Raw genomic sequence first — 26,320 nt, forward strand, 5'->3', positions numbered from 1 at the left:
TGTGTCTTTGAAATAAAACACAATACTAATGTTTACTACGCCAGAGTAGAGATGAGTTTTATAAAAAAAATTGTGAACGCTAATAATGAGTAAAATATTTATTAAGTCCAACCACACTGGAGATATGACACAACACCTATGGAGTCATGTCATATTGACTTTTAATTGAGAACCAAAATTTAATAGCATTAATGCTCCTTTATACACAAGCTACCATGCTAAATTTTATTTCTTAAAACTTTATACCCATTCTGAGATGTTGAATATCTCGGAACAGAGAAGAAAGAAACAAATTAGATGCCAACACACACACACACGCGCAAATTTTCCCCCCTTTATTTGACTTGTTTTTGGTTCAGAAAGTTTCCAAATGTGTAGATTTGCAAAAAAACTCAGAGGGTCAAATTTGACATGATTCCAATACTTTTCCATAAACATCCAACAATTGCCTAAATGATCGGGCTACAATTTGACTAATGTAAATAAATAATACAAAGTAATTTGCCACTAGAGGTAGGTGTTAGGTATCATCCTCTAGTGGCAAATTACTATTTTCCGTCTTATATACATAAGTTGGAAAAGTAAAAAGGAGTCGGGAGTCGGCGGATTTTTGACGATCCGACTCCAACACACTGACTCCACAGCCCTAGTTATAAATAATATAGACCAGAATTGATATTTTTGAAAAGTAAGATTATAAAAATATGTTGATAATAAATAGGAATTGTATAAAGATAAAAATTTATTAAAATNTGATGGCAATGGTATTTGGTAAGCATGTATAAATAAAAACAGTAAATACATTCATACACAAACAAATTAGTTTAATAAAAATGTTGTACATAATATATGAGTACACACATACATTAAATATTATATTTCTTAAACTACACCACAAAACACCGGGATGTGTTAAATACTGCACTCTTAGAACCTTATAGGTTCTAAGAGTGCAGTATTATATTTCTTATTCTTGACTTAGTTTAGACTGGTAAAGAAAAAGGTTGTTTATTTTGCTATGTTGATTAATTTATTATTTTCCATCTCTATTATAAATTCAATTACTTCTTAAAAAAAGAATCACTTCTATTAAGTCAGCATTTGTGGAAGTTCCTAAATCACATTTAATTATTCTAACAGTGGAAAATAAATGCTCTCCCGAAACTTGGGTTGGTGGCAATGCTGTGACAGTCTTGGATAATGTCTGGATAGTACAGTATTGTTGTTTTAACATCCAAATTTGAAGAACGGTCAATATGATTTAATTTTCCAGTGCATCGTAAAAATCATCATTAAATTTTGTATTCATTTTCTGTCCGTGTTCATATTAAAACTCAACTTAATTTTGAGAGTAGAGTTGATAATTTGTTTTTTGAAACCGTGTCCTGTTTTATAATTCTGGTGTAGTAAACATTAGTATTGTGTTTTATTTCAAAGACACATGGCAAGTTTTCCATCAAATTCTTTTATTAGTTGAGTTGACTAATAAAATAATTTGATGGAAAACTTGCCATGTGTCTTTGAAATAAAACACAATACTAATGTTTACTACACCAGAGTAGAGATGAGTTTTATAAAAAAATTGTGAACGCTAATAATGAGTAAAATATTTATTAAGTCCGACCACACTGGAGATATGACACAACGCCTATGGGGTCATGTCATATTGACTTTTAATTGAGAACCAAAATTTAATAGCATTAATGCTCCTTTATACACAAGCTACCATGCTAAATTTCATTTCTTAAAACTTTATACCCATTCTGAGATGTTGAATATCTCGGAACAGAGAAGAAAGAAACAAATTAGATGCCAACACACAGACACGTGCAAATTTTTCCCCCTTTATTTGACTTGTTTTTGGTTCAGAAAGTTTCCAAATGTGTAGATTTGCAAAAAAAACTCGGAGGGTCAAATTTGACATGATTCCAATACTTTTCCATAAACATCCAACAATCGCCTAAATGATCGGGCTACAATTTGACTAATATAAATAAATAATACTAAGTAATTTGCCACTAGAGGTAGGTGTTACGTGCCATCCTCTAGTAGCAAATTACTATTTTCCGTCTTATACATATAAGTTGGGAAAGTAAAAAGGAGTCGAGAGTTGGTGGATTTTTGACGATCCAACTCCAACACACTGACTCCACAGCCCTAGTTATAAATAATATAGACCAGAATTGATATTTTTGAAAAGTAAGATTATAAAAATATGTTGATAATAATAAATAGGAATTGTATAAAGATAAAAATTTATTAAAATTTTATTTGAACTTGTAAACAATCATTATCAACTGTTTATTATATTGTCTGAAGGCAATAACTATATCCTCCTTTATATCAGTTATAATATTTAGAAGTCAGCTTCTTGAGACTCAATCTGCTATATTAAATCATCTTGAGGACAAGAAATTTACATACATATTATATATCAATATTTCTTAAGCCTTTAACTCTGATCCTTCTCTGCTAATAGACATTCTTATTACTTTGATGATCATCTTTCATTATCACATGGTTCAATTATTTTTTGCTTTGCTCTTTTAAAGTCAAACTTTGAGATTTTTGTTTTCATTTTAGTCTGTTCTTTGTTGCTTATATTAATTTTATCATTCCATGCTTAAAAATGAACATTTTTGCTTATGCTGCTGGTCTTAAAATTCTAAATCAATTATTTTACAGAAAGATCGCAATATTTCTGTTTCTGAAAGAGCAATTTTGTTTTTTTCTCTTTTTATGCAGTCCTTCCTCTCCCATTTATTAATATTTTTTATTAATAAATGTGCTGTCAAGTATGTAAGATCTATCAACAATTTGGGAGTTGTCTTTGATCAAAAATTTACTTTTAAGCCCGAACTGGATATAATCTCAAAGCCTCACAATTTGTAGAGGCATTCTATGGCATCATCATCATTGTTGCATATCATCAAGATCTGTCTTATGAATGTTACTTTCTGCCAACTTTCAATCTGTTGTTGACTACTGTCTTCCTGTTTGGACTTTAGCTGCATGCATACTTTTTCTTTATCTGAACTCAAAAAAGGTTTGGCTTAATTTCTTGAATAAATCTTGACACTGATTCAAAAGTAGCTTTTACTAGACAGTGTTTTCCTTCTTTTAGTTGTTGTATTTTATATTTCAATCACATTCTGTTTTTTAAATTTTCTAATGGTTATCTTACTCTTTGCATCCCAGTCAGAACAACTTGTAACGCTATTTGCATCACACTTCCTGATTACAGACTTAACATTTCAAGACTATTGTTTTCTTATCAAGCTATATCATCTATTTCTGGGTTCAAAGTCCTTGTATTTTCTTCAAAAATTTAAATAAGCAAAATTGTAAAAAGTTTTTATAATCGATTTCTTTTATAGTTCTTTTAAGTCCTACTTTAAGTATTTTATCTTGATGTGTTTGCCTTTTTTTAATGTTTATGATTTTTGCTGTGTTTTTTTTTTTGCTTTGTATTTTAATAGCTGTTTGTTAGCTCCTGCTCAATGGCATTACTTATGTTGATGTAATAATAAATAATTATATCATTCTTTGATTTGTGAATTCTTTTCCATTTTATACTTCAAATTAATTTATATACAGGTGTTTCACCTAAGATGACCCTTGAAAATATCAAACTTTTATTCTTATCTTTTTAATACTGTAAAAACAAAGCCTTACCCATTCGTTTTCTGAGTGGAGAGGAGATGACTGCAAAATTTCAAATCGAATCCCCAGTTTTTTTTATATTTTTGGATTCTATATTGAAAACAAACTTTTATGGAGAATGTTTTTTTCAAAAAATGATAACTTGAAAAGATACAAGTATATTTGCATGTTTTGAAAGATAATTTTCTAACAAAGATCCAAATCCTATAGGACTTGATAAAGGATCAAGTTTTGTTTCAACCATCAACCATGATTCAAGATATGAAGAAAAGAATAAGTGATGTATTTGCTAAAATAAATATGTAGACAAAGATTAACCTTATACTCAGGCTATAAATTCGCTAATTTTAATATTAGCCAGACATCTACCTTTAGTAGCAGTGTATATGTGTGTATATATATATATAGGGCTTTTGATTATTTAATGTGCTAAAATAAACCAGAAATGTTGCAGTACATTCAATAAAACTTTATTTTACTGCTGAAATGTTGATGAAAATGGACATCTGTTTGAACATTTGTTAAATAACTGGAAAAATAAAGAAATGGAAATGAATTACCTTATTTTTGCCATATAAGACATACATGCATTTCAGCACAAACTACATTAAAACTTCTCTAACTCTATCTGTAACTTGAATGTGTAACTTGAAGCACTCAGTAGGTCTCAATGGAATAGCATAGGGATTTAACATCTCCAACTTGAATCTCTTAACTCTAATTTTCTCATGGTCCTTCACACTGTATGTTACTTTCAACTTCCCTGACTCAAATTTTAATATTTATTCTATCCAAAGTGATCCTACGGCCTCTTGGAAATAGTAACTTGTAATAAAAAAATTGGTAAGAATAAAAATGAATATATAATTCAGAAAATATGCTTAAGATGTTACAAGTCAATATATTGAATGTTTCATGTAAGTACACCACCTAAATTCACTCATATTTCTGAAAAAATTTTACAGATTAAAATATTCAATTTGTAGAATACAGTAGACCTCCCTATAACACTGTTGATAATTCCATTTTATATGAATTCCATGTTGTACGAGTTACTTAGATTATTCACAGCCCGGCACACGTATTTGTAAAATCTAAGTGACTCGTACAACATGGAATTTATATAAAACGAAATTATCAACAGTGTTATAGAGGTCTAGTGTAGTTTTTTACAATTAGAAAGAACAAAAATTTGTGATTTAAAGTGAATCTGTTTGTATAATCTCTAAGTAAAATTTACAAATATTTTTTTGTATACAGTGACATTTATTAATTTAAACCAAGTTTATTTTGCTGCTAATTGTTCCTACCAAAAAGAAAGGGTTTCATAATATTTTTTTAAAAATATGAATAATTTGTAAAAGCAATATGTACAGTACTACACATTTAATATAATATATATGTTACAGTCAAAACCCGTTTTTAGTTAAAACGCGTTTTAACTAGTTGAAACTAGTTTATACTGAATGTCTTTGTTAAAACCCGTTTTGTCTAGTTAAAACTAGTTTTAACTAAATGTCTTTGTTAAAACTAGTTTTAACTCAAATTCATTTTTGACTAGCAGTAAANTAGTAGCTTCTTAGAACTTTAACAAATTTGTATTTGTAAAACAAAATTCTGTTAATTTTAGGAAGAAGGAATAGAACTTTTATTAATTATTTGATCAAAAGGACTACAGGCAATTTATTAATTTCCATTTATAATCCTGCAAATTTAAATTTTAATTAATTAGGATTTTCAGGAGGGCAATGTATATAAATTATGTTTTTATCTGCTCGATTATGATAATGATAGCTTAAAAAATACAAAATTTTAGGACGACAAAAATTGTCATTATGTAATTTTGATTCTTTTTCCACATTCAGTAAATATGGTGTTTATGAATATATGGTTTGTATATGTTTGAAAGATCAAACAGGAAGTTGCAAATTACATTCATATCCTGTTATTGTTTAGGTCTGTCACCTTTAAACCACTTTCCTGTTTTCTACATTTGTTTGTTTATAATAAACAAGAATCTCTCTCTCGCTCTCTCTGTTAACTTTCATTCTAGAGAATATTTTTAATGTTAGGTCTCCTTCATAAGTAAGAAAAAAAATCACCAATCTTTGATTACTGTATACTTGCAAGAAAGATCATTTTTAAATGGTTAAAATAGCAGCTATATTAAATTTTGTGACAATTGTTAACAAAACTTTATGCAAATTTTGGACTTAAGCATAAAAATGTAAATGTCCATACTTCTATATTGCTTTCGATAGCATATAATGAAGACTTTTAGAAGCAAAAGCATTTTAAAACATTAGTATGTAAATGTTGTCACTGTCTATGTAATATAAATGCTTGGCAACTTGCCAACGTTAATAATCTTAGTGGTTTTCACCTTTAAATTTGTTAGAAAATGGATATAAACATAAGAATTTTCAAGAGTTCTCATTATTTAATTTGGGATTCTTCTAACAGAGGGATATTATAAAATCAAACTAATTCATTTTAATGTTTCTAGGCAAAAATAGTTAAATCTACATACATGCTGTACCTATATAAACTTGAATTGCTAACAAACACCACCACTAAAACTCGATACATTATAAAACTACAAGTCAACCATTGCCGTATGTTATCGGGCTAGAAGATGGCTATAATACTAATAAATTATGAAACAGTTTGGTACTAGAGGGAGGCATTAGATGCCATCTCTTAATAAATTTAATAATTATAATTTTAATATTTTAGAACTACTGGAAGAAAAGAATCAGCCCAGAGCTGGACTCAAACCCACAACTCCTGTTTACCATGCAGATGCATTGCCAATTACGCTACCAGGACCTCTGGTCCGTCTTTTGGTATATATAACATTACGTTATAACCATCGACGGTTATTATTGTATTATAGCCGTCTTTTAGCCCGATAACATACGGCATTGGTTGGCTTGTAGTTTTGAATTACAGTAAATATGCAATTATCTATGAAACTTTATTATTTTGAATAAACAAACATTGCAAACCTTCCAAGAAAATGCTGACAGTATCAATAAATTTGTTTCTTAATCGTAATGGGTTTATTTAAAATTCTATAAAAATAAATCTCATAAACAAATTTAATTAATAATATAATCATTATACTGATAATTTTTCAATTAATAAAAAAAAAGTCATCTTATCTGTTGTATTTGTACTTTGTTTAGTATAATGGGGTGTTATGTCAGCAATTCCTGTAAATAAGTAATAATTTTGGAATAGATAAACTGGAAACTTTTTATTATCCAAAGGGACATCTATTTTCTGTTTTTTAAGATCAGTTTGATATAATTTGAGTTTATTGATAATTTGATGATAAAATTATAAATTGTAGCATTAAAGTGATTCCACAGTTAGATTATTTCAAGTAAATAATGCACGGATCTGTTTTTTAGCATAACCTAACCCTTAATTTGTACATTTGTAGATTGGTTCTGTAAAAGTCGGATTTAAACTGAGACTAAGAACTTTGGAACATATACTTGTATTTTCTTAGAAATGTTTGTGAAAATTTCATGTAAACCGAAACTGAAACCAGTCTGTTGTGTAAATTAAGACTTACATATATATATATAAAATAAATTATAGGTGAAAATCGATCCAAATTGAATTGCAATTATTGTTTAAAAGTTTGTTTTTGCCACCATAAATTACTAGAAATTGCCAATTTAAATTACAAAATATATCTTTATCGGGAACATTATTAATTAATTAATTAATTATGTTAGCTGTATAAAAAGGTATTTAGTAGCAACAAGTTAATACAAAAATATTTGTGTATTATTATGGTAAAAAGTCAGTGTTAAAATAAAAGGGTTGAAATATTACACTCTCAGTTAGAAGATTTGGATTGAACAGAAGAATTGTTCCAATTAGAAATTTAACTGTATTTCTGTCTATAATTCAATTCAGCAAGATCTAGAACATTAATTTCTATTTGTAGTATATTTTATAAATTGAGAGATTTTTTTTTTTTTGTTTATAACACATACTTTCAAGAGCATGTTAGAATTTTTAATTTATAATCTATCAAAACATTGCATTGAATTTGATTAAAATTTATTATAGTTTCTAGATGTTAATATTAATACAAGATCTGGCCAAAGACTTTTTTACTTGCCAAAGGATAAATACTATGTAGTGTTTTAACTTTGTTCTTCAATTCTCTTCAAAGTATCCTCCCTTTGAATGGTACACACTTATTCCAGTGATCTTCCAGAATTGCTTTTGCAAGTGGAAAATCACTTTTTGGGGTCACCATTACTGCCATTGTCATGTTGGCTTTGATATCATCATTGCAAAATTTCAATCTCTTTAATGTCATCTTTAGTTTGGGGAAGAGCCAAAAGTTGTATGATTGTTGTCCAAGAATCCTATGTCTTCATTGACACATTGCAGCATGATCCTGATGATGTCAGTACAACTATCAGGATTGCCTGTATTTAACTGTATGCAATTTCCACCTTCTCTAACCTCTCATCCACATGACAGCTTCCTTTCCAGATTTCTGCTGGTTGAGAGATGATCGATATGCTCATTGCTCTAAACCAGTAATGTAACTTTTTCTGAAGACTGATCAAAATTGAATTTGAAATTTAGTAATTTCAGGTTGCAGGTCAAGGTCAAGTTCAAATAAGTAAAATAACTTGGAGTTCATAATTAGTGGCCTTTAAGACTTTTTACAACAGCTTTACATATGTAATGTGAAAGTAAGATCCTAAAGTTTTAGAAAGTATTATGTTTTTATAGATTTTTAAACTTTCTATGTGGTTATTTGAAGTTGTGTGGGTTACTGCTCTGCCATTCTCCCATTCTTGAAATGACAATACCACTCGATGATGATAGGAGAAACCCAAATTACAATCTCTGCTTTTATTTGTGTGTCACCTTAAAGTTTTTGGCAGAATTTGTTACAAATTTGCTGTTCAATATGCTCAGTTATTGTGATAAGTAAACTACAATGTGACATACTGCGACATACTGGTCATTGTACAATAGTGTGACCAGAGTGTCGGCACCTCCTCGATGCCTTGTCAGGATGACACCACTGGATCTTGCTTACCTGGAAGTGAAGACGGTGATTTTGAAATAGGTCATGCGAGTGGCCGCATTACTGAGCGATCTGATTCTGGATGGAGTGAGAGAGAGACAGCACACTGGAAGTGATTACTATTAAACGTTATTTTGTTACCCTACTCTGCATAATCAAAGACATTGAATACAGGAAACACGTTCCTCATTAAAGAGGGATAATTGGCTTCTGAGGTAAGAGAGAGAGAGAGAGAGTTCACATTAAAATGCGTCATGACAGATACCTGATGGATCGGTCCTTTGGTGATTTCCAGAACAGGTACTTTCTGTGATCTTTGCAGGGAAAAGTTCGTTTGGGCATATAATAAAGTCAATTTGCTGTTCAGGTAATCCAAGGAACTCACTAAGGTGTCGGTAATTAGGTAATCCAATCTGGGATCAAAAGATGGAGGAGTAGGAGGCGATAGGCACAAAATTCCACTCGGGTAAGGTTTAATCTCAAAAAACGGGCAACTGCACCGTTGGTAGGACGAAGGACGACTGCCTCCAAGATTGGTCTGTTGCTATATTCAATTGACAAACTTGCAACAATAGGTCGTGAGGTTGAGAAAATGTCTTTTTAGTTGCTGAGAGCTTGTCAAGTGATTATCTCCCAGGTGTGAAAGTTGACAGTAGTTTAATAAAATGGTACAGTAAAAAAAATCTAGGTCAAGGTCATGCCGTAAATAAACAAAAGGCTGAGTCTCACAATAGTGTTCTGACCTAGCTGGGCAAAAATTCACAAAAGTGCATGAAAGTCCTAGGTTCCATGGTTGAGGTGTTCTCCATCTGTAGATATACCTTTATTCTTCCAGTCTATTTTATGGAATACATTTTCTAGGGTTGCCGTGAAGAGCTTGGGTGATATTGAGTCTCTTTTGGTTGTGGGAAATTCTGGAATATCATATACAGAGAAGCAAAAGCTAAAGTGAAAATATATGTTGGCTAAAATTTCTATGTATGGTTTGTCAATGCCTTGGTTGGTTAAAGCTTCTATTAATACTCTGGGATACATGGAGTCGAAAGCCTTTTTGAGGTCAATGAAGGCCATTGCCAGTGGTATTCGATATTCATTGGTACAACTTAATTCTCTCAGTGTTTGTATGATCTATTGTACTGAAACCACTTCTAAAGCCAGCCCGTTTCCGTGGCTGTGCAGCATCTAATGTGTTTTATAATGTGTTGATAATCTTTGTAAATATTTTGTATATAATTGGGAGTAAGCTTATGGGTCTATAATTTTTGATGTCCTCTTTTTTATGGATGAGTATTATATTTGCACTGTTCCAATGATCTGGTATGCATCTTGACCTTAGGCATTCTGTGTATATATTCGCCAAGATTTTCCATGTCTTTATGCCAGCATATTTCAACATTTCAGCTGTTATTCCGTCGTTATTCCGTCATTACCAGGTGCCTTACTATTTTTCATAGTTTTGAGTGCTGATCTATTTCTTCCATTGGAGAAAACATCCCAGAAGTTCTATTGTTAAGTGCTTCTTCTCCAGGCATCTCTAGGGCTTTGTATAATTCACTGTAAAACTTTGTTACTTGTTGAATTATTTTGTTTGTGGACCTGGTGTTTTTGTTTACCAGCATGATTATTTGTTTCTTCTCCACGATTAGCACTCTTTTTATAACTTTTTCTATTTTCAATTGCATTCTCAATTAGTTGTTCATTGTATTTCCTAATATCTTCTGTTATCTGTTTCCTTATTGTCTTACATAATTCTAACCGTGTATATAACCTTATATATATGAGTTTAAAAATCATATGTTTGTGCAAATTAATATTACATAATGAATTGTTTGCTGCATCATTGACATGTACTAAATATAAAATTGCAGAATTTTTTGGATTTTGTAGTATTAGTTTTAAAAGTCTGAATTCAACATTTTTATGAAATAAATTTTGTAATTAATGAATCCAATAAAGTAAAATGAGAATGATTTTGATAAGAATTCAGCAGTTTAAAACAATGATAAATTGTTTGTTGTTAAATTTATATCTGATGAGTACTTGTATCCAGTTTTTATCTGTGTGCACGGGTTTGTACTTGAAAATTATTAAATTCAAAGATAATCCGAAATATTTATCAAATATTTTTTTAGTTGCTATCTTTAATATTGAAACAATAATGATATTGAACGTATTTGTTATCTTCAGAATGAAGACCACATTGAATAGTATAAATGTTCATTGTGTGCAGTGTCAAAAGTGTCATAGTGGAAAATTTTTGTACTATTATTTTTTACAGAAATATTGCCATAATATATTTGGTTGCATTTATTCCACTAATTTTCTCTCTATACAGTGTTGAATATGAGTACTTTAATTATAGTCATTCACAAAGGGGAACCTGGGAAGTTGTTATCACTGATTTTGATGAAATTTTGTAGATGTGTAGTATTTACTTGTACCTAAACTCTACCAAAGCTGCAGGACCCACTATTCGGGCATTCTTGAGAAAATCACAATTAAAGTTTTTCTAGAACTATTAATACCTGTGCAGAAGCACCATTCACACATTCATGGCATGGTGTGATTAGTTAGAATTGCTTGAAGAGCATTAATATGTGGGTTCAAATCTCATATGAGAAAAAATGTTTATGTTTACAATTTAATTCATACAGGATTCAAACCCATTCTTCAAGCAACGCCTTAACTAATCACACCGTGCCATGAATGTGTGAATCACCATTCACACATTCATGGCATACTTCTGCATAGGTATTAATAATTCTAGAAAAACTTTAATCGTGATTTTCTCAAGAATACCAAAGCCTCAGGACCCACTATTCGGGCTTTAAGTACAAGTAAATACTACACATCCATAACATTTTGTTGAAATTGGTGATGACAACCTCCTGGGGTTCCTCTTGTCAGTATATGCAAAATAGCACAGAAAACCAATTCAAATGCCACAAAATAGAATACTTTCCCAAGTAACAAGTTAGATAAAACTTACATAATGGTACAGTACCATTTTTATTATTAATTACAAAAAACCTTGCCCTGCAGTTGAGGAAATGTGGTATTTAGTTGGGATCAATAGTACAGTCATACCTTGGGTTACGCCGGTTCAAGTTAAGTCGTTCTCAATTATATGTCGTTTATCAAAAAAAAAAACTTAGTTTTTATTTTTTCATATAAGTAATTTTATTCTATTTTACGTCTGTCCGCCACAAATATTGAAGTCATAATATCACTAGAAAAGCATTAGAAGCACATAAAATCATGTTACTTTTATTTAAATAAGAAAAGTATAAAAAATCATATTAAAATATGTACATTTACAGTAAATGTTAATAAAATACATCATAAATCTTACAGAACAAAATATGAAAACATCTGTGATTCTGTGTTGTCTTATTTAGCGTTCTTTGTTGGTAAATTTAACATAAATTAGTTTATTTTCTACTATCGCAAAATAATTTAAATAACTGTATTTGTTATTTAACCTTACAAAATCATTTTATTTTATAATGTCTTAGAGCAAACCACATTAACAAATAGAGAGTCTGCGATGTACTGTAAACATTGCGGACTCTCTATTTCTGTAAACAAATTGTAAACATGTACATTTACAAGTATGTTTGTACTATACATGTATTTGTAAATTTAGATAAATGTTAGTTTTTAATATAGTACAGGAAAAAAAGTAATATGTTTGTAAGCTTAAAATAGATTCTTATTAACCATATATTATTAAAAATGCATTTATAAATAAAATACAGAACTGGGAATGGTTATCTGTGGTTTAACCTGGAGACAAGTAAATTCGACTTAAGTCGCCTCTCCCGGAACCAATTACCGACATAAGGTGAAGTATACCCGTATAGAGATGACTCATCTCAGTTTTGATAAGTTTTTTGTATTAAGTCTACAATAGCTTTTGATTATTAATCTTAATGAAAAAGGTGTATTTTCTTCCCAAGGTGGAAATTGCAGCAATTGTTTTCGTAAAGAAATAAAGTGGAAAAACTCTCAGTACAAAATGAATTTCGGATTCTCTTGTCCCTCTGTAAGGTACTGGTTTGCAACTGATAAGGGACTAGAGAGTCTTTTTGCAGAGAGATGCCATAGAGAAGTAAAGTAGATAGAAACCACACAAATTGTTTTGCCAATCTTGGAAAGAAAATACATTTTTGTACAGTACAATTATAAATAAGTGTGGTTCAAAAAAAGGGACTGGTTGGTTGGTTAACTTTTATTGGTGCAAGGGCTATTTGGCCAAGTTGCACCACAAAACAAGGTTAGCAGTAAACATAGTTTCTAACAATAACAACAAAATCTGTACAAATAGGCTAGTTTTATTGTTAGTCAACTTACTAGTAAAGATTTATCATGTGCAACAAACATATTAGGAAATGGTTTTTGAATTATCATGCAGAGTAAAGAAAAATATCTTTTGCACCAAATCAATTATTTATGTATAAAGTATTTTAAATTTCACTAAAATTTTTTACTTTAAATTTAGAAAGTTAAAAGATATGCTTGCTTTTTTCTGACAACAGTAACTAAAATAGTAATTGTAGATATTAAATTATTATTTTTAACTGGAAATCAATAATGTTATATGTGCAAAGCATTGCATCGGAATTAAAAAATTTAATTCTCGTTTCAAAAAGCTTACAAAATGTCATTATCTTGGAAGGTTGCAATCAATGACCATTCATTAAAAAAAGAAAAAAAAAGATTCAATTTCTACAGGTTGATGTCAAAACGATTGTTGTGTCAATCTGTGGGAACAGAAATCTCACCATGGTAACAATTCTTGGATTTTACTTCTCACTTTTAATGTTTAAAGGTGAATAAACTTCTGTTGGCACTAAAGTAATACATTGTTTCTCTTGAAAGATAATAATTTGACAGGCTACAAACATTAAAACTTGCACCTGTCTCAGTCAAACTGAAAATAGAAGTTTTAGAATTGTTATAAATTCAAAAATTTAAAACAAATGTTTTTATATATATATTGAAATGCAAGATCTACAAGATAAAATGAACAATTGAAACTTGTTTTATGATCATAATTAACATGAAATATTTTCCAGTCAAGGAGGTTGTTACATAGCATTTAGTAATTTTTCTCACAAGTCTTTATCTAATTAAGAAATATATTATTTGTATTACAAATATATTCATTTGAAATTTTTATTTGGCCTTAGATAAGAATATAACTTAAGTGAAAATAAATTTATAGGCTATATCAAATTGTTTATATAAAGATGTCAGTAAAACCAAATGATAAATTCTCACAAATAGCTTATAGAAATAAGGAGTGATGATTAAAAGTTTCATAGCGTTTGAGAGCCCTAGCCAAAACATATGAAATTGTTTTTATTATTAGTTTCCTACTGTCAATTTAACTTTTGGCCATTGCAGTTTCTTGTTTACAACTGTTAGAACGGTACTTATCGAGCATAGCCCTTAAACCAGTCCCGCAAAAATAATAATTATTATTTTTTATTCTGAAAAACAAAATATCATTTTCGAACGAGCTATTGTCTATTGTTTTTCTTTTTAGCCATTATTAAAAGGTAATTAAGAGGGAAACATTTTATAAGTAATAGCGCGTGTTGCGAAACGACGACCTTGAGAACCATAGCTGGTATTGCCACACCGTTCAAGGTTATCACTTCCCAGGACGTGATAAACTAATTTAGAAAAATGTAGAAAACTTACCTATCTGGCTTATACAATTCAGCTGTGAATTTTATATGAATATTTATAAAATTTACATATACATCACTGACGATCTCTCCATATGGTCAAGTTTCAGCAATTAGAATATTGTGCACCATATTTTGTGCGCTTATTAAATATTAATGTAATGTTTTAATATGTATAAAAGAATCTCAATCATCTATTTTTTTATTTTGAATATAAATAAGTAATTCGCACTCAAAATTAACTGGCGATAAAATTTAAATCATACCCCTTACGCTATCACGAAATTAAATTTATTAGGTCGTTAATGACGACGAACGGCACATCCGTATCTCTTAATTATATAATGCTAAACTCGTTTGATTGTTGAGAATAAAATACATCTGTTAAATAATTTTTGGCTAATTTTGGAAATTAGGAAAGATGCAAAATACGGGTTTATTGAATTGCTATATGTAAAAATTATACAGCACGTTTTTATTTAAGGAAGCCAGATTTTTTCGAAGCATTTACGCATTCAAAATTTTTATTGAAGAGAATACCAGTAATAAGATATAAATTACAGTCATTAATCAACTGTACTATGATTGAATCGTAATGAAGAGAATCTTTGCTTTGTATTAAATTGAAAGACCCGGGTCTTTGAATGGAAATTGATCGAATAATTATTTAGTTCTTCTAATAACTTAGGAATCTATATAGCAAAAAAGTGACCGTTAATTTAGGAAGTAGACTATGTAGATTCCTAACACGTGAGCAGGTAGCTAGACTGAAACTTTGTTTGCTCTTAATTTAGTGTTGATGTTGAAAAAGTGCCGTGAATCTAGATTACGTATAGTACGTTTAGAACTTAAATGTATATAAATTGCAATTAAATCATATTTTTCATCAAAATCATTATATCAACTTTTAACACAGAAATGCATATTATTATTTTACAAAGGCATCACAGAACGTTTCATTATTACTCTTACTGCTGTATTTAATTATTGAAACTGCGTGTGCAAAACAGGAACAATTATTATAAATAAAATCCCGTGCTGTTCCTGGTCAATCAATTTGTCATTCGATTTATTTTCTGACATTACAAGTAAATCATCTCTAGATGGCGTGTCCGAATCCATTATTTTCATGCCCCGACAAGGACACGATGCGTCGCTTCGACTAGTTTTACACACACTAGTCTTTTTGGAAAGGTTATTGTTTGTTGTTTAAGTAATGGCAACGCAACACTTGGGCGATCTGCCTAGGGAGAATGCCTTCCCAGGAAATCTTTTTAAGGGAAACTGGCCCCTATTTAGGCATTACAAACGTGGAGAAAACCCGGAAAGCTCCACGTGGCCAGCCCGTCCGAGCGAGGCGCGCGAACTCCCATTGTTCAGGGTACCAAGACCGCTTGGCCACTGGTGGGCCTGGAAAGGAGTCTCAGCTGTTTCGATCCAAATTAAAAAGTTTAATTTTAGTAGTAGTATGACCTGTTGGCTCTTTAATACATCCATTTATTTTCGTGATACAATAGTGAGGCTTAAAGTATGTTTATAGATAACTAAAAAACGGGGGTGAAATGAAGTAATCCAATTATTATTAAGAAATTTCGTAATTGGTTAATATCATTAAATTTCTTGATAAGCTAATTCCATTAAAACTATTGGAAGGATATTAGTATTAAGGTTTACAATATTTTCAATGGTGGTTGATTAAACTCTATTTTTTTAAGTAATGACTCATTTAATATTCCGGAATAAGTAATTTTTTATTTTTTTTGCAGCACCATGAAACGTTATTGTATATCCTTGGGGGCAGGGCCTCAGTGGTGTTCCTGATGTGCCCCATGCCGCCGACGTGTCGCTACCAATAGCAGAGGGCAGCGGTGTGGGGAAACTAAAAGTGCCCCCTGTGATTCAAAATCACCAAACCAAGGTGGGTAGATATTTTTGAGGCCACCGTAACGACAATCTCGCCCGATTCGTTCCTTAAAAATCTCGAAGTCGGGCAATAATTTATATTTAGCTTTAATATTAATTATAGTTAAATACAGCTTCTTTCCACAGGTTGATGTCAAAACGATTGTTGTGTCAATCTGTGGGAACAGAAATCTCACCATGGTAACAATTCTTGGATTTTACTTCTCACTTTTAATGTTTAAAGGTGAATAAACTTCTGTTGGCACTAAAGTAATACATTGTTTCTCTTGAAAGATAATAATTTGACAGGCTACAAACATTAAAACTTGCACCTGTCTCAGTCAAACTGAAAATAGAAGTTTTAGAATTGTTACAAATTCAAAAATTTAAAACAAATGTTTTTGTATATATATTGAAATGCAAGATCTACAAGATAAAATGAGCAATTGAAACTTGTTTTATGATCATAATTAACATGAAATATTTTCCAGTCAAGGAGGTTGTTACATAGCATTTAGTAATTTTTCTCACAAGTCTTTATCTAATTAAGAAATATATTATTTGTATTACAAATATATTCATTTGAAATTTTTATTTGGCCTTAGATAAGAATAAAATTTAAGCGAAAATAAATTTATAGGCTATATCAAATTGTTTATATAAAGATGTCAGTAAAACCAAATGATAAATTCTCACAAATAGCTTATAGAAATAAGGAGTGATGATTAAAAGTTTCATAGCGTTTGAGAGCCCTAGCCAAAACATATGAAATTGTTTTTATTATTAGTTTCCTACTGTCAATTTAACTTTTGGCCATTGCAGTTTCTTGTTTCTAACTGTTAGAACGGTACTTATCGAGCATAGCCCTTAAACCAGTCCCGCAAAAATAATAATTATTATTATTTATTCTGAAAACAAAATATCATTTTTGAACGAGCTATTGTCTATTGTTTTTCTTTTTAGCCATTATTAAAAGGTAATTAAGAGGGAGACATTTTATAAGTAATAGCGCGTGTTGNAAACTAATATAAAAATAACTTTAAATTTTTTTATTTTCGCTTGCGTGTTTCCCTATCCCTATTTACTCTATGTTAAAACAAGTAAAACTGCAAAACCGTATTTCGGACAAGACTATGTCTCGGAGACTCACTACTAAGCGGAATCACTTTGACGCTCAAGGCGGGTCTTCTTTGGTATCGCTGCTTTTGAGCGCGATCGTTCAAACTTCGCCGGCCACGATGCATTTTCGGTGAAATTAACCTATCCAGGTATATCATATCCAATGTCGAAATTTCTCTCCGTTGCGTGTCGGCCAGGGTCGAATTTTTGTCGATGCGTAACGAAAAGTTCCCGTTTTTTGAAAAAAAATCGTGGTTATTGTATCGTCCGAAATAATTTTTTTTTATTTTGCGCAAACAATATACAGTTTAACCCGATTATAACGTCATCGGATGTAACGACAACCCTAATATAACGTCTGTAGTGGCGGGGCTAAAATCTGTACGTGGCACGTCTTACCTCGTCCGCGATGTCCACGTTGACCTCGACCACGCGTTCCGCCGGTAAAAATTAACTGAGAAATGATCAGGGCAAATAATTTACTTAATTTGGATTTTGGACGCGATATTTACAATAGTGTCGAGATATAAATCCAAGATCGAATCGAAAGGTTAACTAAATGAAGTAAAAAGATGTCTCTCCTCGTTAGAGTTTAGGAGCAAAGCGAAGTCAAAGGGCGAAGGTCACGCCCTCTGCCCTAGAAGTCAAATTTTTATCGGTTTCACGATTTTACTATAGTAGATAATGTTAAAAAACCCACTCGTAACGACATTAAACCGTTTTAAAGTCATATTTTAAGAACTCCCAAATTTACAAAATTAGATTACAAATTTTATTTAATATAGAAGAAACTACGTGTTCGGTTTCAAGGTCAGAGTTCGCTTCTTAGAATGACCGCGGGTGGTACTGTCCCCCACCCGACTTCGGTGGGGTGAGGTGGCTGTTTTGCCCGTTTGTAGAAGAGGATCGCCATTTTGGATTTTATTTCGACTCGATTCTCGGTCCCCCGACTACCCACGAGTCTGGACTTTTTTTATGCGCAAATGATTTGGGCACCTAATACTCCGCGCCGAGTATCAACTCTCTACGTGTTCTCCTTCGTACCTCTATGCCGGTAAGATAAACCGACAGTACGATGTTATAAACAAGAGTCTTGTCAATGACCTCGTTTAACACCGAGTAAATAGGGAAAGGAGAACACGCAACCAAAATAACTTGAAGTAAAATTTTATTTATTTTTATATTAATTTGCATAATAATGTATGTTAAATAACACAAACATATGCGCACAGAAATGTAAAGTCCATTTTTTGTGATGAAGGTCCTGGCTGATCTTCTGAAGTTTTTGTTTTTTGCGATAAAATAGCGTAGTTTCATTCGTCGCTTTCTTTTTTCCTTCTTTAAGCAAACGTCGGTACGGAAGATCGCATCTAAAACGCCTCGTTTCGCTTTAGCACTCCTTTCAAAATCTGGATCGACGATTTCGGTTCTCGTTGCCAAACTTTTACTACGGAAATCTGTAGATTTTTTGGGTTCTTCATTTTCGGAATTTCTATTTTCCAGTTCCACGTGGATTTCTTGTTCTGACAGTTCTCGAAGGTCGTCGTGAACTCCTCAATATCCCTCTCATCTACTCTCTTAGTCGTGCCGTATCGATTAGACTCTTCTCGTTGAGAATTCTTGATACCTTCAGCCATAACTTCTTCCACACTTCTTTCGTGCATTTATCGGCTAATTCTTGCCAAACCAAGTCGATATTGCCTGTGCCATCCACGATGTTATAATTTTCCAAAATTGCACCAAACAGATTACGGCGCTACGACGAATTGCCACCTTTTGCCGATTGGTTCGTGTTTGGGAATAATGAAATGCTGTTGCGATAATTTGCCTCCATTCGTCCCTTGACACAATGAAGTTCCAGGGTGCTTCGGTTTCTCGCAAAGACGGTTGACAGGGTCGAGGTCGGGACTTCGAGTGCACCCTCACGATTTTCCTCAAACCACGTCGTCGTAGACCTTTCTATCACAATGCGGGAAGCAGTTATCAAGAATGTTTGGTAAGCACTGGCATTCACCGCATCCTCGATCAAAACCGGTGGCCCACAGCGGTACCGGGAAAAACGACGTCGCCACCACCAAAACTTAGTTTGCACGTGCTCTGGTAAATGCCGTTTACCTGGCACCACTCCAAGCGGCGTACGATCGAGGACTTGCGGGCTGCAACGTGACCGTCGCCAAATTTGTCGTACGTTCGACGATACACGGTTCATCTAGAACAGTGTTTCTCAACCTCTAACGAATCGTCGCCCCTTTCACTTCAAAATTCCCAGGCTAACGCCAAATTCGTACCGCATCGAATAGACTAGTGACTAGTATAATGTTATTTTATTCGTTATATCGTACAATAATTAAACAAATATCTAATTATTAATTATAATGTTTTGTATATCGCCCGCCAAAATATAAATTGTTACTAATCGCCCCCGCCGAGAAACACTGGTCTAGAAGTTATCGTCCGGTTGCCCAACATCTGGTCGAAATCGGAAATGCGTGTTCAATTAGAATAATCACGGCATTCGGAATAAAAGAGGAAAGTAGGTACGATTTGGTTATTTTGGCGGTTTTGTGCATTTCAGAGGGATGATCTAACCAGGCAGTCCTACCAGGATACCGTGTTGCTGACGTTTAGATTTCATCTGACCGAATTGACCAACACCGAGTGGGAAGCGGTCCTGTGGCAGGGCAGACTGTACGTTCAGGTGCCGAGCGGGATCCTGCCCGAAGGGTCCAAAGAAACGTAAGGTCGTCGCCCAAAGAAACGTAAGGTCCGCCCGGCCGCCTCTGACGATTTTTCTTTTGTCCAGGTTCGTCTGCCTGCTGGAATACGCCGAAGAAGACCTCCGCTGCACCCACATCGTCGTGTGTTTCGAGAAGAACCGAACGGAGAGAGGTATTTTTCCCGTCCGTAGGGTAGCGCACTCCCGCACCTCCGTAACCGTCGTTTGTTGTCTTTCAGCCGTTCTCGTCCGCACTTTCATGTTTCTGGGATTCGTCACTCTGGCTCCGGGTCATCCGTTGGCTCCTCGCGGCGCGTCCGAAGACACGCTGTACATGGCCTACGCCGTGGAATAGGATTCGGTTTCCCCACACTCTTCGTCTTCGAAGAACCGCTTTCTGTCCGACCGTGGCTAGACACGTTTCCGTATGTAAAAAATTATATATATAGAGTCAATTCTCCGCAAATTATGGTAGCCGTTAGTATTTTCGTGGGTATCGACCGTCTAGCACAATGTGTATAATTTTGTGTCTAAATAAAATAATTTCCATTAAACAGTGCCAGTTGCAGTCTAAACCATTAAAATTTTATTGGCGTACATTTTACATTCATTCTAAAATTCGAACGTCATTCACGACAACGAAAAGATAAATTACATTTTGATTTCCGAATCGATACATCTTAAATTACACTCCGTTACGACACTCCGTACTTGTACTCCGTGCCGTCGGCCAGCAGCCTCAGTTTGACCATCTTGTTGGCCACCCACACCAGTCTGGCGATCTTCAGGGGGTTGGTCTTGGCCGCCTCGCCCAGGGGAGCGGTGGTGTGAGTTCGGACGCAGCGGGTCTGGGCCGTTCCCAGGCCGAACAGCCCCGTGGCGGTCTGAAACGGACGGAGAATAAAGTATGCGTCTGGAAATAAAGGGTGGAAAAATAGCGCTTGTCACCCACCTGCCAGAAACACAGCTTGTTCTCTCCAGCGGAATACGAAGCCAGGTACTTTCCGTCCGGCGAAAAGGTGCAGGCGGTGATGGCCGCGTTGTGCGCCGAAATGTCCTGCGCGTACGGTACGTTAAGGAGTGAGATCAGAGCGGCTCTAACCAAATGCGCGCCGGTGACTTACCTGAGACCTGGACGTCCTCAGGTCGTAGATGGCCAGGTGTCCGTTCTTGGCTCCCACGGCGATCCGACGAGTGGAAGCGCAGTAACTGACGTTGTTAAACCTGTCGGGATACGTAACACGCACTTTTATTTTTTATATTAATAAACCAATCGGAAACTTCCCAAAGTATCCGTTGTGCCGCTTCTGCCGTATTTTCCCCGAAAGAAAGACCTGGCACGATTTTTCGGGATGCTCTTAATGTAAGCCCCTGTTAAGAAAAACGTTTTCCGAATTTCGTCGTATTTTGTAACGGTCGGGGTCTGCCACCCCGTCTCGCCAGTCTTCGATCGACACTGGATTTAAAGGGAACAACATTTCCATTCCCAAACGAGACCACGGCAAAAAGAAAGCCGTTTTGCCGAGTACCACAAAGGAATGGCGGAGCAAGAATCTGCAGAGAAATCGTCGTGGAATATTTACGAAGAATTCGCGAGATATGATTGCCGACGGCCACGTTGCCTATGCACCACCGGGAGCACCGATTTAAGGACAGCTCCGTTGCTAGATGCGAGATTAGGGCCAATTGTTCGGCAGGAAATGCAGTGGCAAGAAATTCGGGATTTGCAGCGTAATACCCCGTTCGCACCGAGCATTTCGATCTAGATTGTGACTAAGGTCGGAGAGAGTTCCTTGGTGCGAACGCTCTCGACCGTTTCAATCTCGACTGAAACGAGGTTCTATCGCCATCGACTGGAGAGAGTTCTCGAAACTAGATCCAGTTATAAGAGAGATCCCACAATCCCACGCGCGCGAGAAAATACAAGATGGCTGCGGAACACGTGTCCGGCTATCGACAGAAAAATAAAAAAGACATGTGTCTATTATTAGATATACGGCAAGAAAAAGTATTTATTTCTAACCAAAACTTCCATTTTGTTTGTTGGTGTTGGTGACTTACCGCGTAGTTATGTCAATTATATCATCGCGTGTAATAGCCCGGTTCTTCTCAAGCGAGTTACCTGTGCGAACATCACGACGTTCCACTGGCGACAGTCACAATCCAGATTGTGGGTAAATCGAGATCGAAGTGAGTCGTGGATTGTGTGCGAACGGGGTATAACCACGACCGTACTCGGAATAAATTTACATTGCCCTGCACGAAAATGAAGACATCTCCCGAAAATAAACTCTCACGCGTCTTTCGCAGCAACAATGTAAGACCCGGTCTTATTTTCGGGGAAACGCAGTATTAAATTTTTGGCGTTTTGCAGCCCACGGCAATTCGTATGGGGTGGCCGAGGTGAAATTTCCAGTTTTGAAAAAACTTTACCGACGATTACTTTCGTCTGGTGGAAAATCGCCGTATTTGCCGGCTTAACTTTCCCGGAAAAGTTTGGTGGCTCCATCTGTTATCACATTATTTAAAAAGTTATTTTTTTTAACTATTATAAAATGGCAAAAAGCTTCATTTCGAGGGTGGGGACGGGTTTTATAAAAAAAGAATTGAAAATAGCCAGTAAAATCGTCATTAAATCCGGCCCTACCGGAGACGGTTATACGCGCGTCTTCCCACCCCTCGACCTTTAACCACCGAAATATAATAGCGTCGAACCCCTAATAAACAAACCACCCTGCAAAATTGTGGGAGTTTTTAAACTTCAAAGAGCATGAAGAAAATCGTGCCTCCCCAAACACAGGTGCAAAAAATCCCGGTTTTTTTTTTCATTTCTCGACGTTTCGAGGTCCCCGTATCCAAAAACGTAATCTTGGGGGTTCGTTTTCTGACGGATGACCATACTTTCCCTGTTATATATAACAGTCGGGAAAGTAAATATCAAAACAGGTAAAATTTCACCCCATACCACCCGATACATTTTATAATTTGAAGAAATTCGTCTGCAGAAAACTGCCTCGCGCTTCGATCGAATCCGAACGGGGTAGAGATTTTGTTAAATTCAAAACCCAGACCCGCGTTTAAATGGATAATAATAGGTGGAAAAATGGAGAAAGACTCTCCTTACCTGCATATGGCGGGGAACGTTTCGCTCAAACCTTTCGTCTTCAGCTGGGTGTGGTCTAAACAGTGGAGAACGATGTCCATGGTCTGAATTTTAAGTAACCGCCATTACCGATTCGGGTCTTAATTTTCTTTTTACGAAAACGGAAAGGTCCTACCTCGACCAGCAAGTCCGAGACGTCCGTCTGCATCTTGTCGATGAGTAATTCGATCACCCTGAGAATTTCGGGCCGGGCCCGACTGAGTACGGTCTTGTGCAGGGGAACGTTCAGCGCCTGAGGGTTTTGGGCCAGTTTGTTGTAACAGGTCACTTCTCTGGCCAAAATGGAGATGAACGCCGGAGGTCTGGCGGTGGCGATCAGCGACAGGGCGTGGCGGGCCGTGCGACAGGAATCCGCCGCCGGCGTCAGAGGCAGACCGTAAGACATGCTGAAAAATTGCGGGCAATCAGAGGAAAGAATCAGAGGAATTAGAGAAAGGAGCTGCCTACCTGGGCACCAATCTATCGGAATTACAGCAGAGTTCCAATAGACTTAGCAGTATTTTCGACACGTCCAGGTGGCGCTCCCACACCGTGAATCCTCTTCCGATCAGATCTATGGCGGCCCTTCTCAGCGAAGTGTGGGCGGGCAGATAGGGGCTGGGTCTTGCCAGAAGAAGAAAAGACAGAGCCGTGCCTGAACGGGCGAGAATTTAATCGGTTCTTAATAAGTACGAATTGCGTCAAACGAATAGGACAAACGTTTTTCCCTACGCACTGGTGTGCCTGGCGAGAGAATAGTTGGAAAGACCAAAACCGTCGACTATGCTCTTTTTCTTCTGTTCTTCCGCGCTCTTTCTTTTGCTCTGTTCGATTTCGTATCCGTATTCCGCTCCGATCACCCCCAGTAACACGATGGCGGTGGCCTGCTTCCTTCTGCCTTCCGCAGCACTCGAAGGCTTCCTGCAGCTCTCTGCCTCGACAAAATTCAATTTTTTAGTCTTCTTAACGCGCAATCCTTACAATAAAGTTCGTTTATTTCCGTATTTCTGCAGAAAAATTATCCATCGGAAATATTTTTACGTCTTATAAAAACAGACAACCGACAAAATTACATAGGTAAATAAGAGAACGACGGGGGTTCGAAGCGTTATTACGTCAAGAATTAACACCGTATTGGGCAGAACGATTGGAAAAGTTCATATAATTGGGCTTCAAAGTTCAAATTTTACGGATTTAGTTTGGATTAATCCAAAAATATTCGAATTTCACTGGAAGAGACCTGACGAAAAGGTTTCGCGGTTCGGACACATTTGTGCTTCGCACGGTATTCTCGAAGATCCGTTCGTTCCACCGCCCGTCTCATCGTCTACAAAGTAAATGGCTATATTAAGGCCCGAGCAAATGATGTTCCATCGACACTTGCAAAGAAACTGGAAGTATCGGTGGAAGAAGTCGGAGTTTTGCGCTATTTCTCGCCTAACGATAAGCTCCGAAACCTTCCAGAATTATTTTCTCCTTTACAAATATAAAAATTTTATAAATTACTAATTCCAAAACAATTCCGAAGAATAATTCCTCTGTAAATGTACTACAATATGTAAATTATTTATACTTACGGTTCGATAATTACGCACGGCAACACTATACGAAGCGTGCAGTGCCGTAAGGCTGATATTTACATCATTTCGATATTGCACACAACTTGTAATCTAGCGAGTTTTTTTTTACCATTTCATAGTAAAATTGAAATGAAATTCGCTAGAAAAAAAGTGTCTTTTTGGCATTTACAACATTACGGCATTGAGCGCTTCGTATATAATTTCACTTTTATTCTCGGATAAAGAAATAACCTTCTAATATCTGATCGTCCACTTCCACTTCCTCCTCCTCTTCTTCCGACAAGTGCTCTTCCGATTTTCGATTCTGCTGATTTTCCTCGGTCGAATTCGATCCCGCGTGATTATTGGGCGACGTCTCGGTGGCGGCGGAGACCGTGGTCAACGTGGTGGTAGGAGCGGCTGCAATAAAAACCGACTCTATTAAATCACAGTACTTTCCGCGGGAAGATCTCGTATTAAGTTTATTACTCTGTCCGTGGCACGTGCGAGCGGGATACGGTTCTCCGTAATTCGGGAGGTAGGGCGCCCATTCGTCCACCACCGTCTTGCGACCTTTCGGGCCTATTCTTCTCAGTTCTGCCAGGAGGAGGGCCTGCGCCGCCTCGCGCACCTAAAATTTTTTACCAAGACGTCAATTTCCGTCGGTTTTCCGAACCGAAGAGCGTCGTCGCCTTACCTCTAAGCATCTGTCTTGCCAACGCCTGGCCAGTATTTCTACCTGAGGATTTTTGAAGTTAGGGGTGCGAACCAACTCCGGTAAGAGAACGCAATGAAGCGCAGTCAGTAAACTCCATCCTTTTTTGATTTGAGCTTGCTGACTAGACAATCCGGATTCGATTGCTTCTTGGTTGGGCACTTCCGTACCCGTGATTCCAGCCTTGCTTTCGGCACGGCTCAACCTACTTGAAGAAATAAAACCCATTTAAATTTTTTTACAATTGCTATATAAATATAATAAACTCCCGAAGCCCGATGCAACGATATTAAACCAAACCATGGCCGTAATTAATCGGGCTATTATCTCGCTATTATTAATAACTAGATATTAAGTAATTTGGTATTAGAGGTAGACGTTAGGCGCCATCTCTTATCTAAATTAATAATTAATAATAATTTATTAAATAAGTTAGAACCGTGTTGGAGTAAATTATTAATTTAGATAAGAGATGGTGCCTAACGTCTACCTCTAATACCAAATTACTTAATATCTAGTTATTAATATTAGCGAGATAATAGCCCGATTAATTACGGCCATGTTTTGGTTTAATATCGTTGTTATATAAATCTAAATCCCAAAATATAATAACGAGCCGTATTAAAACTTTGTTCCAACCAAAGATTCCGATCGTCGATTTATATTTATGATTATAATCCATCCGAATAATATACTTTAATAATAAACTTCGCATCCGACTAAATACTTTTTAGTCG

General features: G+C 35.1%; 2 protein-coding genes across 6 annotated transcripts in view; one reads left to right on the forward strand and one right to left on the reverse strand.

The window, feature by feature from the left end:
- Positions 1-16,204: 16,204 nt before the first annotated feature.
- On the forward strand, positions 16,205-20,721 carry LOC111626380 (ornithine decarboxylase antizyme 1-like; the record flags this gene model as incomplete). Its single annotated transcript, XM_023369739.1, has 4 exons — positions 16,205-16,348; positions 20,027-20,187; positions 20,255-20,340; positions 20,407-20,721. Coding segments are annotated over 4 exons (507 nt in total), but the record flags the coding sequence as incomplete, so codon positions are not given.
- A 9-nt stretch (positions 20,722-20,730) lies between these two features.
- The window catches only part of LOC111626378 (WD repeat-containing protein 7-like), a 101,901-nt gene continuing 96,311 nt past the window's right edge, over positions 20,731-26,320 (reverse strand). For all 5 annotated transcript variants that reach the window (XM_023369733.1, XM_023369737.1, XM_023369736.1 and 2 more), the window contains 10 exons: positions 25,566-25,791; positions 25,358-25,499; positions 25,121-25,288; positions 24,046-24,240; positions 23,778-23,964; positions 23,446-23,716; positions 23,292-23,374; positions 21,292-21,391; positions 21,120-21,224; positions 20,731-21,051 (listed from right to left, as the gene is read on the reverse strand). In XM_023369733.1, the coding sequence (XP_023225501.1) occupies positions 20,863-21,051; positions 21,120-21,224; positions 21,292-21,391; positions 23,292-23,374; positions 23,446-23,716; positions 23,778-23,964; positions 24,046-24,240; positions 25,121-25,288; positions 25,358-25,499; positions 25,566-25,791 (1,666 nt within the window). In that variant the 3' untranslated portion in view covers positions 20,731-20,862. The remainder of the gene's footprint in view (positions 21,052-21,119; positions 21,225-21,291; positions 21,392-23,291; positions 23,375-23,445; positions 23,717-23,777; positions 23,965-24,045; positions 24,241-25,120; positions 25,289-25,357; positions 25,500-25,565; positions 25,792-26,320) is intronic.

The sequence above is a fragment of the Centruroides sculpturatus genome, unplaced genomic scaffold (genome assembly GCF_000671375.1).
Source record: "Centruroides sculpturatus isolate CEXI.00-Female unplaced genomic scaffold, Cexi_2.0 scaffold400, whole genome shotgun sequence".
Classification (NCBI taxonomy): Eukaryota; Metazoa; Arthropoda; class Arachnida; order Scorpiones; family Buthidae; genus Centruroides; species Centruroides sculpturatus.